The 16,045-nt window shown below is 32.6% G+C and overlaps 1 protein-coding gene across 3 annotated transcripts; it reads left to right on the forward strand.

The window, feature by feature from the left end:
• The first annotated feature begins 871 nt into the window (after positions 1–871).
• LOC126706209 (uncharacterized) lies at positions 872–7,830 on the forward strand. Of its 3 annotated transcripts, XM_050405546.1 has the most exons (8): positions 872–1,131; positions 2,356–2,674; positions 3,835–4,001; positions 4,075–4,170; positions 4,754–4,820; positions 4,923–5,332; positions 6,057–6,401; positions 7,622–7,830. In XM_050405546.1, the coding sequence occupies exons 6-8, from the start codon at positions 4,928–4,930 to the stop codon at positions 7,706–7,708; spliced, it is 837 nt and encodes a 278-aa protein (XP_050261503.1). In that variant the 5' UTR covers positions 872–1,131; positions 2,356–2,674; positions 3,835–4,001; positions 4,075–4,170; positions 4,754–4,820; positions 4,923–4,927; the 3' UTR covers positions 7,709–7,830. The 3 variants fall into 3 exon arrangements, 2 of the variants coding, with proteins under 2 accessions (XP_050261503.1, XP_050261502.1); XM_050405545.1 differs by lacking the exon at positions 2,356–2,674; XR_007648535.1 differs by lacking the exons at positions 2,356–2,674; positions 4,923–5,332.
• Positions 7,831–16,045: the final 8,215 nt, after the last annotated feature.

The following is a 16,045-nucleotide window of genomic DNA, read 5'->3' on the forward strand; positions in this document are numbered from 1 at the left end:
GAAAATCCAACATATAAAGAGATGTTCTTTGGTTGCCCAGATCATGAGCGCAAATATGTCTTATTGACACTGATGTCTAGGCCTAAAAATTAAAAAAGTGTGTGATTTTTTGGCTAACCTTAGTTTTGGAATGGATTATGTTATTTTGTTTTGTTTTGGCATGATTCATTACCGAAGTTTTTTTTTTTTAAAGATATTTGTTTGCATTGTTAGACAATATTTATTTTGTTGAGAATAACTATGTGATGCGTGAATTAATTTACAACATAGAAATATACATAACTTGTTTTTTAGCTACAATAATTTTTTTTTTCCTTAATGAAATTGGGAGATGGAGATGTATTAAATTATCAAATCCATTGTAAAGCACACCAGCCAAAAAAGATCCAATCTAAAACTAGCAGCCCCTAAAAAAAATTTGCAAATTGAAATAAAGAAATTGTACTATTGTCAATTTTTCATGCTATTATCTTCATCTGTTAAATTATTGATTAGTGTGATACAATCTATTCACCTTGACAAAACAATATTGTAATTCAATAATCTAACACATACCCAATTGTGGCTAACTAGTTTCACATCATCCACTAAATACTAAGCATTTCAAAGCAATTATAAGTTCTCATTGATTTTTTTTATGTTCTTTAAAAAGAAAGGTATAATAGTAATGTTATTATAAAATGATTCCATTTCATTCCTTCTAATGTCACTCCTAAATGGTGTTACTTACTTTCCATTCCATTTCTTTATTTTATAACATCCAAACAAGATTTTTAAATCACATTCCATTCTTTTCCCTACTAAATTCATTCCATTCCTTTAATGATCATTCCATTTCATTCTTTTATAAACTCCCAAACGGACCCTAAATATTTTCACTTTTCCCTCTAACACTCCCAACTCACGCCAACTGACAACACGCAACTGCACGGCAAGACCAAATAGACCTTCAATGCCTTGTTTGCCCGCAACCTACCCAAAAACCCTTCAGCACTCACCTCTATTGTCTAAACCCCTATATAAACCCCGAAAATTAACTCAATCAAACAGAACAGAACCCAGTAATAAACCCAAAAGAACCTGGGCAGCGGCGGCAGAGCAGTAGCAGAATCAGAAATTTGAACCCCAAAGGTCTCTCAAAATTATTATTATTTTTTTAATAAAACAACTATCCTGATAAATATGAATTTATTTAACATATTATTGGAGTTTTTTGCATTGGATTAAACTTTTGGATCAAATTATCTACACATTGATTGAGAAGGGAAGCCATGTGCAGAGCAATGCATGCGTTAATTGTTCATCACCTAACTTATGTTGTTGATACTTTTTTAAATAGTTTTAATCTGCAATCATATTGAGAACGTTCCTAACCAACCAGCCCTTCCATTGAATGATTAATATGCCCTTCAATAATCTATCTCATAAATCTAAATTTCAAATGTGTCTTAGGCATTTACATTGTGTATCTTCAATCTTGTAACTGTTTTATGCAATTATTCTGTTCTGTGATTCACATTGTGTATCTTCAATCTTTTAACTGTTTAATGCAATTATTCTGTTCTTTTTATGCTGCTTTGTTGCATGTGTTTGATAAAAGGTAGGATTTTCACAACATTTATGTGTTATAGATCTAGATTGTGCTTCTTTGTTTATACGGAAAATAGAATAAGGTGTTGGATTAAATAGACCCTTTTAGTTAGAGGGCCATGAATCAATATGATCATTGTGACTGTATGCTCCAACTAATTAAAGTCAATATGATATGCGCTATTGATACGTGCTAATAATTGTTTATTGTTATCGTTTGTAACAAATGTTGTATAAGGAGTAACTGCATGCTTTAAAAGTCAAATCTTCTGATAGAAAAATTGATTGTAGGTATTTAAAAAGAATGTTGTGGCGAATCATTTAATTGAGTCGAGTCAATAGCTTGAGAATCTTGAAATTATTGCGCAGATTTGTGGCATAATATGAATCCTTGTTTTCAGTTGTGATTTCCATTCCATGGCCAGTGAAGCATAACATGCAAGTATGCAATAAGTCAATGACTTTTTTAGAATTGTTGATGCACTTTTATTATAATTTCTGTAGATTATTGTTTGGATCTTGCATTCAAGCTCTGATTTTAACTTGTTCAATCTTGTATTTATCTATCTTTTACTTAAAATTTATGATTTTGAGTGAATTCTCTTTTACTCATTTTATGGGAAAACCAATATAAATAACAATTGAATCATGTAAACCCCTCTGACCCTTTTTTTTTTCCTTTTGGTTTTGGAATGAGGATTCCATTTTTCTGCATATGTATAAAACATAAACTGGCAGAGAGAATAATAGAGAATACCTCATTAGTATGTAGGGAGTTTTAGACCCATGAAGGGGAGGCAGTAGAAGTTCAGTAATAAAATGGACAAGCTTGATACTGTCTTCAGTTGCCCCTTCTGCAAGCAGATGCTGCACGCAGATTGAACAATCAACTTTGTGACATTGCCATAAATTGGGCCGGTGGATTACATCATGCCAAGAAGTGCGAGGCATCTGGATTTTGTTACATCAATGACTTGGTTTTGGGAATCTTGGAGCTTCTCAAACATCAAGCCCGTGTTTTGTATATAGATATAGACGTCCATCATGGGGATGGTGTAGAAGAAGCCTTTTATTTCACTGACAGGTAGGATAACCATCGTATTAGTTGATGAATTTGGATTAGGAAAGGTATACTAAAGCTATTGGGAACATTGAATTAGTTAAATGATTAATTTACACAGTATAGCTTTACAGCTAACAATGCTAAATGATTAGTTTTCTTCTAAATTCTTTATGCAGTGATATGTGATCAGTCTCTCACTGTGTCGATATGACCTGCTAGGTGTAGGTTTTGCCTTGCTTGAAAAGTAACAAGTGCAAACTGTTACATCTATGATGTTAAAATCATATGTTGATAGGAACTAAACCACAACTTGCTTATGAGAAATTACTTGGGAAATTAGACCACAGCTTGAATCAAGAAAATATGGGTTCAACATGGGTGATAAAAGTAGAGTACTGTATGAATCAATGGGCATGAATACACAATCAATATGATATACACAGTCAAGATGAATACACAATCTGATTGTATTAAAGTCTGAGATTATTTCAATGACTTGATCCATTCAAAGTTTGTAGTCAAAATTATTTTCAATTGCATGCTCCATTTGTCATGACTTATTTCACATTCCCTCTTACAATTTTGATTTGTCTATAATGAGCCATCCACGTGGTCAAGAATTAAAAGTCTTTGAATGCCAATTTTTGAACAAAGGATTGAGATGTGCTGTATGTTTACATGTTCATACTTGTAGATGTTGATAAAGAGGGGAGCATAGAATATTATTTTTCCAACAATAATTTTGAAATTCAAGACCATATTTGGATTGAGCAACTTATATATATATATAAACACTTTTGTTTTCACAAACTTAACCGGTAATTATTTTATTCCTTATTTCTTTTCCTCTTAACTTAATTATAGAAAATTTTGGATCATGATGATTATTTATGGCTGTTTCTTATGCTTCTTCTTTTTGGGAAGCCTTCATGCCATTTATTGTATAATTTCAATCTTTTCAGATTATAAATAGCTTGGTTTTACAAGCCCCTACTAACAATATACATAATTTTATAACTCTATTAGCCCATTTTTTTACCTGACCTTCTTACAGGGTCTTTTAAATTCAAGCCTCTTTTTTTTTTTTTTTTTTTTTTTTTTTTGAGAATGCTTCCATAGTAGTTCTAATTCAAATATTCTGTTCTCATTTCTCTTCTGATTATGGTCTTGACTTACAATAGATCAGCTGCCTGTGGAGTCTTCCTCTTTCGTGACTGTTACTTGTATCTGTAGATCAGTTGAATTTCCCACTGACCGGTTGTTTGAGGAAATCTTAAGAGTATTGAAGCCTGGTGGGACAATCCTAGTTCATAAGAATCCTCAATCTACTGTTGGAGAAACAGATAAGGTAATTAGTTTGAAGTTTTGTGATTATATGAAATTAGTTTGAAGTGATAGATTTTAATAGGATTTTCTTACAGATAACCTCTGCTCTTGAGTGCAAGTTACTGTTGGCAGGTTTCTTAGAAGTGGGAGTTCTCAAATCAACGGTTCCATCAGAAGTTCAGTCTTTTGGGGTAAGTTTCTGTCTCTAAGCCTGTTTAAAGTGGTACTATTTTGTTCTCTACCCCCTCAATGCAACCCTTTCTAAAAATTGGAGATTTTAAGATGTATATATCATATGGTAAGGAATTTGGCTTTGTTTCCAAAATTGATTATAACTGCATAGCTCCAAAGGCCATGTACTTTATTATTCTTTGATCCGTGAAGGTGAACCTAGTATATGCAAATCTTATGGTGCTTTGATGCTTGAACTTCAAATGTCTTCCAAAGTAATAAATAGATAATGAAATCAAAGCCTAATGAAGTTCTTCTATAATTGCTATGATCTAAATTTATTTGGTTATATTTTCTCATTTTTCCATATGAACCAGCAGTCCATAGGAGTCGCAAGCTGTCAGCCTTTAGCAATAAAAATGACAAATGCTACCTAAAAATCTGCCAAGCAAAATGTTTACCTTTTTCCTCTATGAGATTGGCAGTCCTATACTATGTTGCAATCTTCACACTTGTACTTTTTTTAAAAAATTGTAAAAGGTTTGGTGTTGCTTCTTACAAAATGGCTGAAGCATAAGTATTGATTTTCTTTGCAATTTGCAGGCCTTGATATTGTTTGCAGAAGCTTTGCTGAAAAAGCAGTAAAGAGTGTGGTTTTTGTTCCAATCCGGTATGAAACTTAGCTCATGTTTGTTTAAAATTGACTTATGAAGATTTACTGTCTACACCATCAATGTTAGTTATGATTAACACAATGCTTTAAATGATGTAGATAAAATGACAGTCGATAAATCTTGGATGCATCTTTCTACTAGATCGTGCACTGAGTATATTAATGGAGTTGAAAACTTTCTTGAGTATGCATTTAAACATTCAATAGATGGAGATATGAAAATCAACTGTCCGTGTATTGATTGTAGCAACAGGTATCGTAGGACTCGAGATGAGGTCCAATATCATCTTTTATTTAGGGGTATAAGGAGAGATTATACTACTTGGTACCTTCATGGGGAAGGTGATAGTGAAGAGGAAGGTGATAGTGAAGTGGAAGGTGATGATGATGATGGTATGCTATATGCTGATATGTTTGATATGATCAAGGGTGCTTATCCACAAGTGGTGCGTGGCAGGGAATCAAGTGGAAATGAACCACAAGAGCCCACATTCCGGTTCCAAGATTGGGCAAGTGTCTTGTTTAATCTATGTTGCACCATTTTTTCTGCATATGCATAAAACATAAACTGGCTAAGAGAATAATAGAGAATACCTCATTAGTATGTAGGGAGTTTTAGACCCATGAAGGGGAGGGAGTAGAAGTTCAATAATAAAATGGACAAGCTTGATACTGTCTTCAGTTACCCCTTCTGCAATCATGGAACTAGTTTCGAATGCTGTATGTTAGTATTTTTATTAAAATTCATTTCCCTTTGGTACATGATGTTCTGAAGACAGTTTCCATCTTGTTGAGTTTTTGTCTCTCTTGTTATGCACATTTTGCTGAGATTGTTCACGACACATGCAAATTTTAAGAAGTTGTATTTCTTGTGTACTTGGGTTGTGCTTTATGCTTATTGAATGCTTCATTTACCTATTAAAAAAAAAAATTGAGAAGTTATGAAAATGGGGCAGCTCAAATTCTAGTTAAAATCTATCAACTGGATGTCCATATTTTATATCTATTGAATTGTTGTATCATACCCTATTGAAATTAATGAAATCATTGTGTTATTTTTGGAGGGAAAAATAATTCTTCTAGCTTTTTTTTCATGGTATAATTTTCATTAATTAGATAATGTGTTATTTTTGTATGCAACTTATACCAAATTTTTAATTTTTGTTATCAACTTTAGTTTTTTTTTTTTTTTTTTTTTTTTTGATTTTCCACGTGGTTTTTATTTATGTGTAGGAAAAAATGGATGCCATAAAGGCCAACGCTGTTTCTGAAGGTACTAAGACAAATGATTATCAGAACTTTTGTGAAGTGGTTGGTGAACCAAGTCATGGTCGTATTCTTGGCATGGGAATAGGTATTAAGGCTAAGGATGTGTACAGCTTAACTTCATCTAGTAAAGGTTGTAGCAAATGCTGCAGAGAAAATTTTACAAAAGAAAAAGAAGATTTGGAGGCACGTCTTAGAGAAGAAATGGATTCCAAACTTGCAAAACTTGTGGAGAACCTTGAGGAGAAGTTTGCACAAAAGTTGCAATCTATGGGCATACCACAACAATCTAACATAGATCCAACTACCATGGTACAATCTCAAACTTATGCTTTTGCCTCTTGGATCTTCTACAACTTTCCATTGGTTTGTTGTGGTTTACAACTTGCATTTATTATAATATTATATTATTTTATATTTAGTTTTGATAAATGATAATAGAACTATGATACTATCTACTGTTTTGACATCCGTGTATAGATTTTTTATTTAATTTTGTATATCATATGTGTTTTGTGGTTTACAATTTTCACAATTGTTATATTATTTTAATTTATATTTAATTTTGACAGTGGTTTAAGTAATCAAATTAAGTTAATATTATTGCTAAACTAGTCCATACATGTTTATTGGCTTTATTGCTTTAAGTACGTCTTGTATTTTGGGTGCAAAACAATAGTCACATTTCTAGGAACATGCAAACCATATTGTCTTTTTTATTTGGGGGTTGAGTCTTATTGTAAGTGTGTGGGTTGCCGTTTAGGAAAAATTATGTGTGCAATACTAATAATTGTTTTTGTTTTCTCGGTACAAAACAGTTAACATTTATAAGAACCAAACAAAACTTTGTGATTTCTTCCATGTATGGTTTCATTGAAGCTCATGTTTTGCTTGGACCATATATGTTTACATTGATTGCTTCTTTTTTTGTTTCTACTAGTAAAACCACATCTTTGAACCCTTGTCTTCATGCACTGTTAAGTGTCTCTCCCTGATGTTCATGAAGTGCCTTGGTGTTTTTTTTCTCTTGCAAGACCATCATGGAAGCATCCTTGTTTGATGGTTTGGTCTATCCTATCTTTTAGTTTAGGACAAAATTACTGCTAACAATAATTAATAGTATTGGCCAAGGTTTGTTTTGGGTGAACTTGTTGTAACCAATGGCTAGGTTTGGACTTGAAGTTTCACTTTTGTTAACTTCAAGGGCCAAGATATATTTTTCCTGGCTTCAAGCTTTGGATTGTGTAGAAGGCCTTGTTGGCTGTTGCACATAAGTCCAGAATTGTTATATTATTCTAATTATATTTAATTTTGATAGTGGTTTAAGTAATCAAATTAAGTTATTATCGTTGTTAAATTTAAAAAATAAAAAATAAAAAGTTACTATTGTTGTTTATGATATATTATTATATGATTAGATTTTATATAGTAATATGTGTACTTATTTATTGAAGCATTGATACAAATACAAATTTACTTTAATTGTTTCATTTTAACTCATGTTTAATGCTTTTTTTATTTTTTATTTTAAGGATGGTACTAGCAGAGATGAAGAGGACAACTCAAACAATGACAAGGAGGTCAAAAATAGCTTGGAGGGTGACTCAAAGGAAGACTAATATAGATCTTGTCATAATTCTAGTTGTTTAAGTTTAAAACAAGGTTTAATTTCAGGATTTCTTTGTATATTCTATATTTTAAAGTTTGAACTTATATGAATTTTTATCTTTTGATGGATGAATTTTTAGTAATTATTGTACTATTGTAATATGATGGTTAAACAAAAATAATATAAAATAAATTATAAATAGATAAATGATAAAATATTTCAAAAAGTATATAAAATATTATCACTGATGACATAAAAATTTGGTCATAAATAACTTTATAGTGACAACAAAGTCCCTCGCAATTTATAGAATAGCGACGCCCCTTAACCCCTTGCAAAAACGTTTTAAGTGATAGTTTAATGTCGTCACTATTATTCCTAACTAATTGCGAGGGGTTAAAATCCCTCACAAATAAATTTTAGCGATAACTTTATTTGTCTAGTCATTAATTTGAAATTCACAAATAACTAATTGCGAGGGTATAAAAGTCCTCACAAATAGTAATTAACGATAACTACTTACCCTTGCTAAAAATAAGTTGCGAGGGGTTAAAAGTCTTCACAAATAAATTTTAGCAATGCCATTATTTGTTGCTAAAAAGTATGTCGGCAATTTGGAATTCGCAAATAACTAATTGCAAGAGTATAAAAGTCCTCACAAATAGTTGTTAACGACAACTACTTTCCCTCGCTAAAAATAAATCGTCGACTTTCCTCGTTATTTGGTAATATATTTGTGAGGACAGACTTTTTCAGTAATGACAATGGATTGCCCTTGTAAATTATCTATTTGCGAAGGTATGGTCGCAAAATCTCTTTTAGCAACAAGAGCAAATACAATGGTCTTCGAGGGCCATGTGCCCTCGCTAATAACCTTTTGCGAAGATATTTGAATTTTTGTGAGGGCATTTTACCCTCGCTAGTAGACTCTTTTCTTGTGGGCATAAATTTGGTGTTGGAGGTGCTAGTTGTTGGAATTTTCGCAAGTTTTGGATGATTTTTGTGATTGTTGTTATAAGACGGAAGCTATTGAAGAATGTTGTCATGACTCCCTTCCTCTTAGGTTTATTTTAATAATTTATACCACCGCGCACCCTTGGTGCAGTGGTTATTCTACAAATATAAGTGTTTGTGGGGTGTGGGGTAAGGGTTAGGGTTCAAGTCTCTAGGAGAGAGCTTCATACACATATACATTTAGATTAGGCTAAAGTAGAAATTTTATCATATATAAAAAAATAAATAATTTATAAGATGGATAACGTGTCTAATGGAGCTACTAAATCATCTTTAACACAATGTGACCTACTCTTGTCTAGCATCTAGGGCTTACAAATATGAACAAGATTTCTCTCCAAACTAGTTTGAAGAGAAATTCTTCAAAATCCTTACATAATTTTTTATTGGATGTGAATTTTAAAATCAAACTTTTAAATTGCATGTTTATTATATTCTTAACATGCATATCAAATTTCGTTCAATTCAAGTATTATTTACTGCTCGATTAAAAACTTATTTTTTATACATAATTTTAAATAACATAAACTTGAAATTTAAACATTTAATTGATAACATAACAATTGATTTTTGATCTTCTCGAAATTTTGCAAACATGAATAATATAATAAGAATATGCAATCTAACAGTTAAATTTTCAAAACTCACAATCAATTTAGCGATATATAAAAAGTTTGAAGGTTTCTCTCTAAAACTTTGTTCCACAAATATTGTGTGGTGTAAGAGAATAGTTCCATAAGAACCATGAGACGATAGAAACGAGTACTGCACTAGTTCACTGATTGAAAACTAAGCTTACAAGGTGTGGTGATTGATGATGGTGGAGCCGTGGAGGTGGTGGTGTGGTCATTGATGATGGTGGAGCCGTAGAGGTGGTGGTGTGGTGTGGTGGTGGTGGTGGTGTGGTGATTGGTGATGGTGGAGCCGTTGGAATCATGCCAAGTTTGAAAAAAAGTGACGGTTGGAAAGAAATAATAAAGAAAGATTAAAAAATAATATTTTAATAAAAATAGAATTTTGGGATGTGAGAAGTATTGTAAAATGGTATGGTATAATGATAAAGTGGCTTTTTGGAATGGTAAAATAGAGTAGAAATAGAATTTCCCAATGCTAATGCTCTAAGAGTGAGCACAAAGTCGACTAAAGAACCCGTGAGCAAATGTAGGATTGGAAAACCCCATAAAGTAAGCTTATTTTGGAAAGGGAGTGAGCACCAGCCGAAATGGTAGTCCTCTTGTAAGTCAAAAAAGCTGGGACTTTATTCGATTACATCCACTTTTTCATAGCGAAGTGTTTATTCTACACCAGTACGTGTAACAAGTTTTTCCCCTTTTCATAGTCACTATGGATTTCTTTGTTTTTTATCTTTTCAAATGTATGCAAATCTATATCAATTATGGATAATTGTTGCTGACCCCAAAGTTCCTTCTTTTATCACACGATAGATAAGAAAAATTGAAATCCTATGAAATATTGCCAAAAGAAATAAGATCTATATTCTTTTTTATCATCTCTTCCATGTAGGAGTTGTTAGTTATATAAATTGAGAGTTTTCAAAATATGTAGCAAGACTTAATTCACAGTGATGTTGGTATGTTAGAGGCATTTATTTATTCAAAAAAAAAAATTTGAAAATTTTACCGTTGAATTATATGTTTTATGTGTTCTTAACATGTATGCCAAATTTTTTGTTAAACAAATGTTATTTTACAATTCAATCCAAAAACACATTTTTCATGCATTATTTTAAAATTCAAAGACTTGAATTATATACGTTTACAGTTGAGATAGTTATTGATCTCTGATTATTTTGAAATTTCACAAACATAAAGGGTATAAGAAGGAAATGTAATCTAATGATGGATTTATCAAAAATCACATCTAATAAAAGGAATTAAGTAGTATAATATTACTTAAATTTACACCATGTGTAATGAAAGTTCAAAAACATGTACAAAACACCTTTGAACGTTTAGACCCCCAAAATACAGCTTAACCAATTCAAGCAATATGTCAAACAACTAGTGTGCGGAAACTTAACACATGCTATAATATGAAATTGGTTATAAACTATCTAAGCCATAACAAAATAAAATCCACAGCAGATAAATAAAAGGCAAAGATAGAGAGGAAGGAAGATGCAAACACAAAGACAACACGCGATGTGTTATCGAAGAGGAAACCGAAGTCCTCGGCGAAAAACCTCTCCGCCGCCCTCCAAGCGGTAATCAATCCACTAGAAAATACAGTTGGGATACAAGGACAGCAATAGACCCTCCAAGCCTAATCTACCCAGTGCACCTAAGCCCTCCAAGCTTCTTGCTCCAACGAGGTTGCGCCGAACCTTTTTCTTTTCTAGCTTCCCGAATTCCGCTACTAGACCGTAGCATCAACCAATGAAGATTGGCTCCTTCCTAACTGCTTCCCAGAAATCCAAACAACTGTCTCACAAAGATGATAATGGTGAGAACCAGTTTTGGTATAATGCCTCTCAAGGATTTGACAATGGAGAGGAAGAGAGTTGAGGAATTTGAAGAGACTCTAAGGTAGAGATTGTGGGTGAAGCAATCTGGTTTTTCTTTAGGGTTTCTCTCTCAAAATTCTCTCTGGAAGCTCTCTTTCAATCGTGGGTTAAAGGGGTATTTATACTGGAGTGGGAGAGGAATGTGAAACGTCAGGTTTTACAAAACAGGGGTGGCTCGCGGCTTGACCTCGCGGCTTGACCAAGTCGCGAGATCCAGTCGCGAGTTAACCGTATGGCCAGTTGTCCTGTTTTGTCCTGTAGTGCTCCAGCTAGCATGACTGTTCATCTTCCAGCATGCTTGGCACGTGTGCTGCTTCTGGCGGCTTGCAGCCGCGAGTCCACCCGCGAGTCCCAGCCGCGAGTCTCTGTTTTCTTGCACACTCTTGAGCAAACTTCACTCTATCTCACTCACTACCCTTACAACAAACCCACCTAAATACAGGGTTACTAAATGCTGAATTACAAGCAAATTTGGCACGGAATAAAGCCAATTAGATGGTTGAATAAATTCAACCTTACATGTAACTTGAATCTAACCTAGATATGTACACATTAATGTGTGCATGCACGCTTGCATGAGTAGGGTTTATCTTAACAGTGTATCAACACCAAAACTTGACCCTTTTAAACAAATATTCTTAGTTTTGCCCTTAATACTGATCTATAAGCTCATATGCGTTGTGCCAGGCTAGCTCAATGTGGGCTAATTGTGTGGGTTAGGCATGCAAATTTTAGTTGGAGTAGAGAGATGGCTAATCCAATATTGGATTTTATAAAACATGAACACAACTCTCTTAATTTCAACTTTAAGAACCCTAAGCAAAAAAAAAAAAAAAAACATTTTAGTGAGTTTAGATAAGAGTCCTCAACAATAGTTAAACATCAGTAAGTTGTTGTTTCAAAGATCACATACCAAAAACAATAATAAATAAATAATGAAAGAAATCTCCCTCAACTGGTTTATTACGTAACATGAGTGAAAGGACGTGTTGGTCTTGTGAATGTGAGAAATGAGAATAGGAATAGCATGTTGTTAGGTTCTAAAAGTTTAGAACAATTGGCAAATCGTGAACACAAACTTGTCTAGATATAGATCTTAGAGTCTATAGGTATTATTAGACAATGCTTAAGGTGATTCAAGTCAAAATTTAAGAACATACAAGCTGTAGAAAGAAGAATTCAGAAACTACCTAGTTCGATCGATCAAAGAACAAACTCGACCGATCAAAACACGTATCTGCAAAATTCTATTTCAGTCCAAACTCTACTTAAACGTATTGGGTTTCAAGTAAAACACTAATAGTATATAAAGGAAACCCTAAGTATGTTTTTATGAGGGTTTTGAGAGGATTTTAGAGATATTAGAGTGCATCTTGTGCCTCTTTTGTAGACCTAGGGTTTTATACCCAAAAAGCTCTCTCATGTCTTTTACTAGTGTTATTCTTTAAAGAATCTCAAGATCCGGTGTTGTAGAAGTTGCTGCCTTCTCTAGTCATCCAAGGTGCTAATGATCTAAATTTTCAAGGGTGGTCTTGGAGTCACAAACAGGAGAGTTTGTGTTTTTTATCACAAGTATGGGTGCTTGTGTTGCAAAGGCCTAATAGAGAAGGAGTCCGTGGATTCAGAGCTTGCACGTGGTCGTGTCAGTAAGTTCTACATGTGGTAGCAATAGGATGTGAATGGTCTAAGTTTTATTGTAAACTTCAATTCTCTATAATGGATTTGCTTTTTACCTTAAGGATAGCTAGGTTAAATCCTTCCCAGGTTTTTTACTGGTTTGGTTTTCCAGGGTGATCATACCATTGTGTTCTTTATTTTCCACTGCTTTACATGATATAACTTTATTGTTTTAACCTAGATCTGAATAATAAACCTAAGTACTCACTTGGCTAGTTAATTAGGTTAAACAACTTGTGTTAAAGGGTGTAAAAACGTACAAGTGGTATCAGAGTGTGTTAGCCCTTGATTTAGGTTATTATACCTAGAGTTGATCCTTGATCCCTGTTATCATGGATAGGTTTAAGTGTCTTATTGTTTTTTATTGTGATGTTTTGAATAAAATGGACATTATTGTTTCAGTTGATCATTTTGAGGCTTGTGAAAGGAATTTTCAAGATTTCAGTCTTTCTTGAAAGATTGGTGTAATCCCTTAAATACACTCTGCTTCACATGAATTTTCACCTACAAAGCCTAAGACTCATGCTATATGGGCAAGAAAAGATTCTCTGAGGTGAGTGTTGCTGACTTATCCCTGATTTAATTCTTTCAATTATTTATGGACATGTTTACTTTTAGTTTTTGGTTGTTTTATTTTTCTTAGGTTGTTTTGATTATTCAAAAATCCAAAACTTTGAAAATTTTCAAAAAGACAAAAATATTTTATTTTGAGTCTTGTTTTATTTTTCTTGAGGATTACATGAATTATGATATCTCTCTCTTGATTTAGAACATGCTTAACATTGTGGAGAAACTTAAATAGTATGTGTTATATAAGTGCTAAGCTATTTCTGATTTTGTGTGAGTATGTACTAGTTTGTACATGTACTCAAGGGTTAATTAAGAAAATGATATTTTTTGTTTGTGTACCCTCTATAGCTTAGTTAAGCACTGTTATGCATTGCATTCACATTTTTATTCATTTAGCATAATGTGTGCATTTTAGTTTTGGTCATAAAATTTTTTTTGAAACCAAAAAGATTTTTATTTCTTTTGTATTACACATCATGAATATGTAATTGAGGTTGGTGGATTATCTTTGCAAAACATATCTGTGTACCTTGTTTAGCTTAGATGAGCTTATTATTTTGCACTTTGCTAGTTTTAGCTATGTAGTGCATGTTTGTGTGAGTGTTTATAGTTTTTGATCATATGCTCTTGAGTTTGAAGTCACGTGATTTTGATTGTTAGGACTAGAAAATCTTAAGAGAAAGACATAAATAACCATCTCACCACTATTTACTAGCCAATCATGAACACCTTAGTGCATATCGTATGATTTTGTGCTCGAGAAAGTGTAGCACATGCACAAAAAGAAAATAAGGTTTAGCCTTGGAATAAAAAATGGCAAAGAAATAAAAATGGTGTGTATATTATAAGGCTAAAATAATAATAAATTACATGATTGCAAGCTTGTTTTCTAGGAGATGTGGGAGTTATAGGATGTAACTCTTTAGGTGATAGTCACTTTCAAACTTATGTGATGAATAATGTAGAAATTGTGACTGATTACCATCTACATATCACCTCACACATATCTCATGCTTTTACTAGTTGCACACACTTCACAAGTTATTCTTTTCTAAACTTTGTACATGGAATTGTGTGTGAATCTAGTTTGGCCATCCAAGATTATGTTTTCTATGGTGTTTGATGCAAAATATGTTTAAGGTTTGGCAAAAATTGTGTTTTTGATGATTAAAAACCTTGTTTTGAAGTTTTGGGTTGAAAACTCATGTTTTTGAAAAAAATTTTAACTCATTCTCATGCATTTCATTCATGAAATTATTTGAGTTGAGTGTTTTCTGCATAAACTTTTGCAGTTTTTCAAAAAATATCCAGTTTCCAGAATTTCAATCGATTGAATGCGTTTTTCAACCGATCAAAAATCCCTTGATTTTTAATCATTACTTTCTACCTGACTCGATTGGTATTCGATCGATGCTCGACCAATCAAAATTGAAAAAATTTTAGTTTCTAAGTTTTTGACCAAATTGTTTTTTTCATGCATCATTTATGTTTAGGATTTACATGCATTGCATTGTTTTTTGTATCTATCTTGCAGTTTTGCAGTCATATCTCTCATTTTTTTCACACATAACATGCATACACTTTGCTAAATTGGGCACTTAACTTGATTTAAAAATTGATGGATTAATTTTTGAGTCCTTGTACATTTTAGTATATGCTATTTTTCTTGATGTGTGAAATGCTGAAAACTAAGGAAATTTTTTTGAGATATGATGGATAATAATGTGCAAATCTTTTCTCTACTCATGCAACTGTTTATGGGTCACATAGTGTCACGTTTACATTTATTAAAGGAAAGAATATTTTTCTTCATATGTATCCTCAACTTAGTTTTTAAGTTAGGTTTGTGTGTTTTTACTTTTCCCCACCTCCTAAATTTTTCCCAAAACTATTTTTCCCAAAACTTGTTTTGTTTTTCCTATTTTTATAGGGGAGAAAAGTTTTTTTTTTTAAACCTTTGTTGTTCTTAGAGGGAGTTGTTGCTCTTATAGAACTAGATTCATTTGTTTCCTTGATTCTCTAATTTCTCTTGACTTTTGTTGCGTATGTTTTCTGTTTACTCTTTGTTTGAGTTGTCTTTGTCAATACATGACAAAAAGGGGGAGAAATAGATGAAATATGAGAATCTTATTTAAAAATGTTTTTAAAATGTTTTGTTTAGGGGGAGATAAGATAAAATTGTTTTTGAAAGGGGGAGAATATAAAAAGTTTTTGATGTATCTAACTTAGGGGGAGAGTTAGTTTACTTTTGTTTTTATATTGTGTTTCATATTGTTTATATGTCTTTTTTTCAACACATGCGTTGATGTGTTCTTTTGAGTGTTTCAGGAAAGACAGGTACATTCTGATCAAGACCTTCTACCTCTTCTTGCAACTTCTAGGTTAAAAGTCTTAGATTAGGATTTGTGATGTATTTGGGAATTTTATTGTATTGGGTTGTTCTTGTATTTGAGCATTTCATTTTATATGTAAGTTTTGTCACGAATTGCCCAAGGGGGAGATTATTAGGTTCTAAAAGTTTAGAACAATTGGTAAATCGTGAACACAAACTTTTCTAAATAT

The sequence above is a fragment of the Quercus robur genome, chromosome 11 (assembly GCF_932294415.1).
Source record: "Quercus robur chromosome 11, dhQueRobu3.1, whole genome shotgun sequence".
Classification (NCBI taxonomy): Eukaryota; Viridiplantae; Streptophyta; class Magnoliopsida; order Fagales; family Fagaceae; genus Quercus; species Quercus robur.

What these genes read in the sequence shown, in the direction of transcription:
- LOC126706209 (XM_050405546.1), top strand. Translation starts at nt 4,928, where the DNA reads ATGACAGTCGATAAATCTTGGATGCATCTTTCTACTAGATCGTGCACT. An exon ending in CATTCCGGTTCCAAGATTGG is followed by an intron (nt 5,333 to 6,056) that starts GCAAGTGTCTTG and finishes ATTTATGTGTAG; the next exon opens with GAAAAAATGGATGCCATAAA. An exon ending in ACATAGATCCAACTACCATG is followed by an intron (nt 6,402 to 7,621) that starts GTACAATCTCAA and finishes TTTTATTTTAAG; the next exon opens with GATGGTACTAGCAGAGATGA.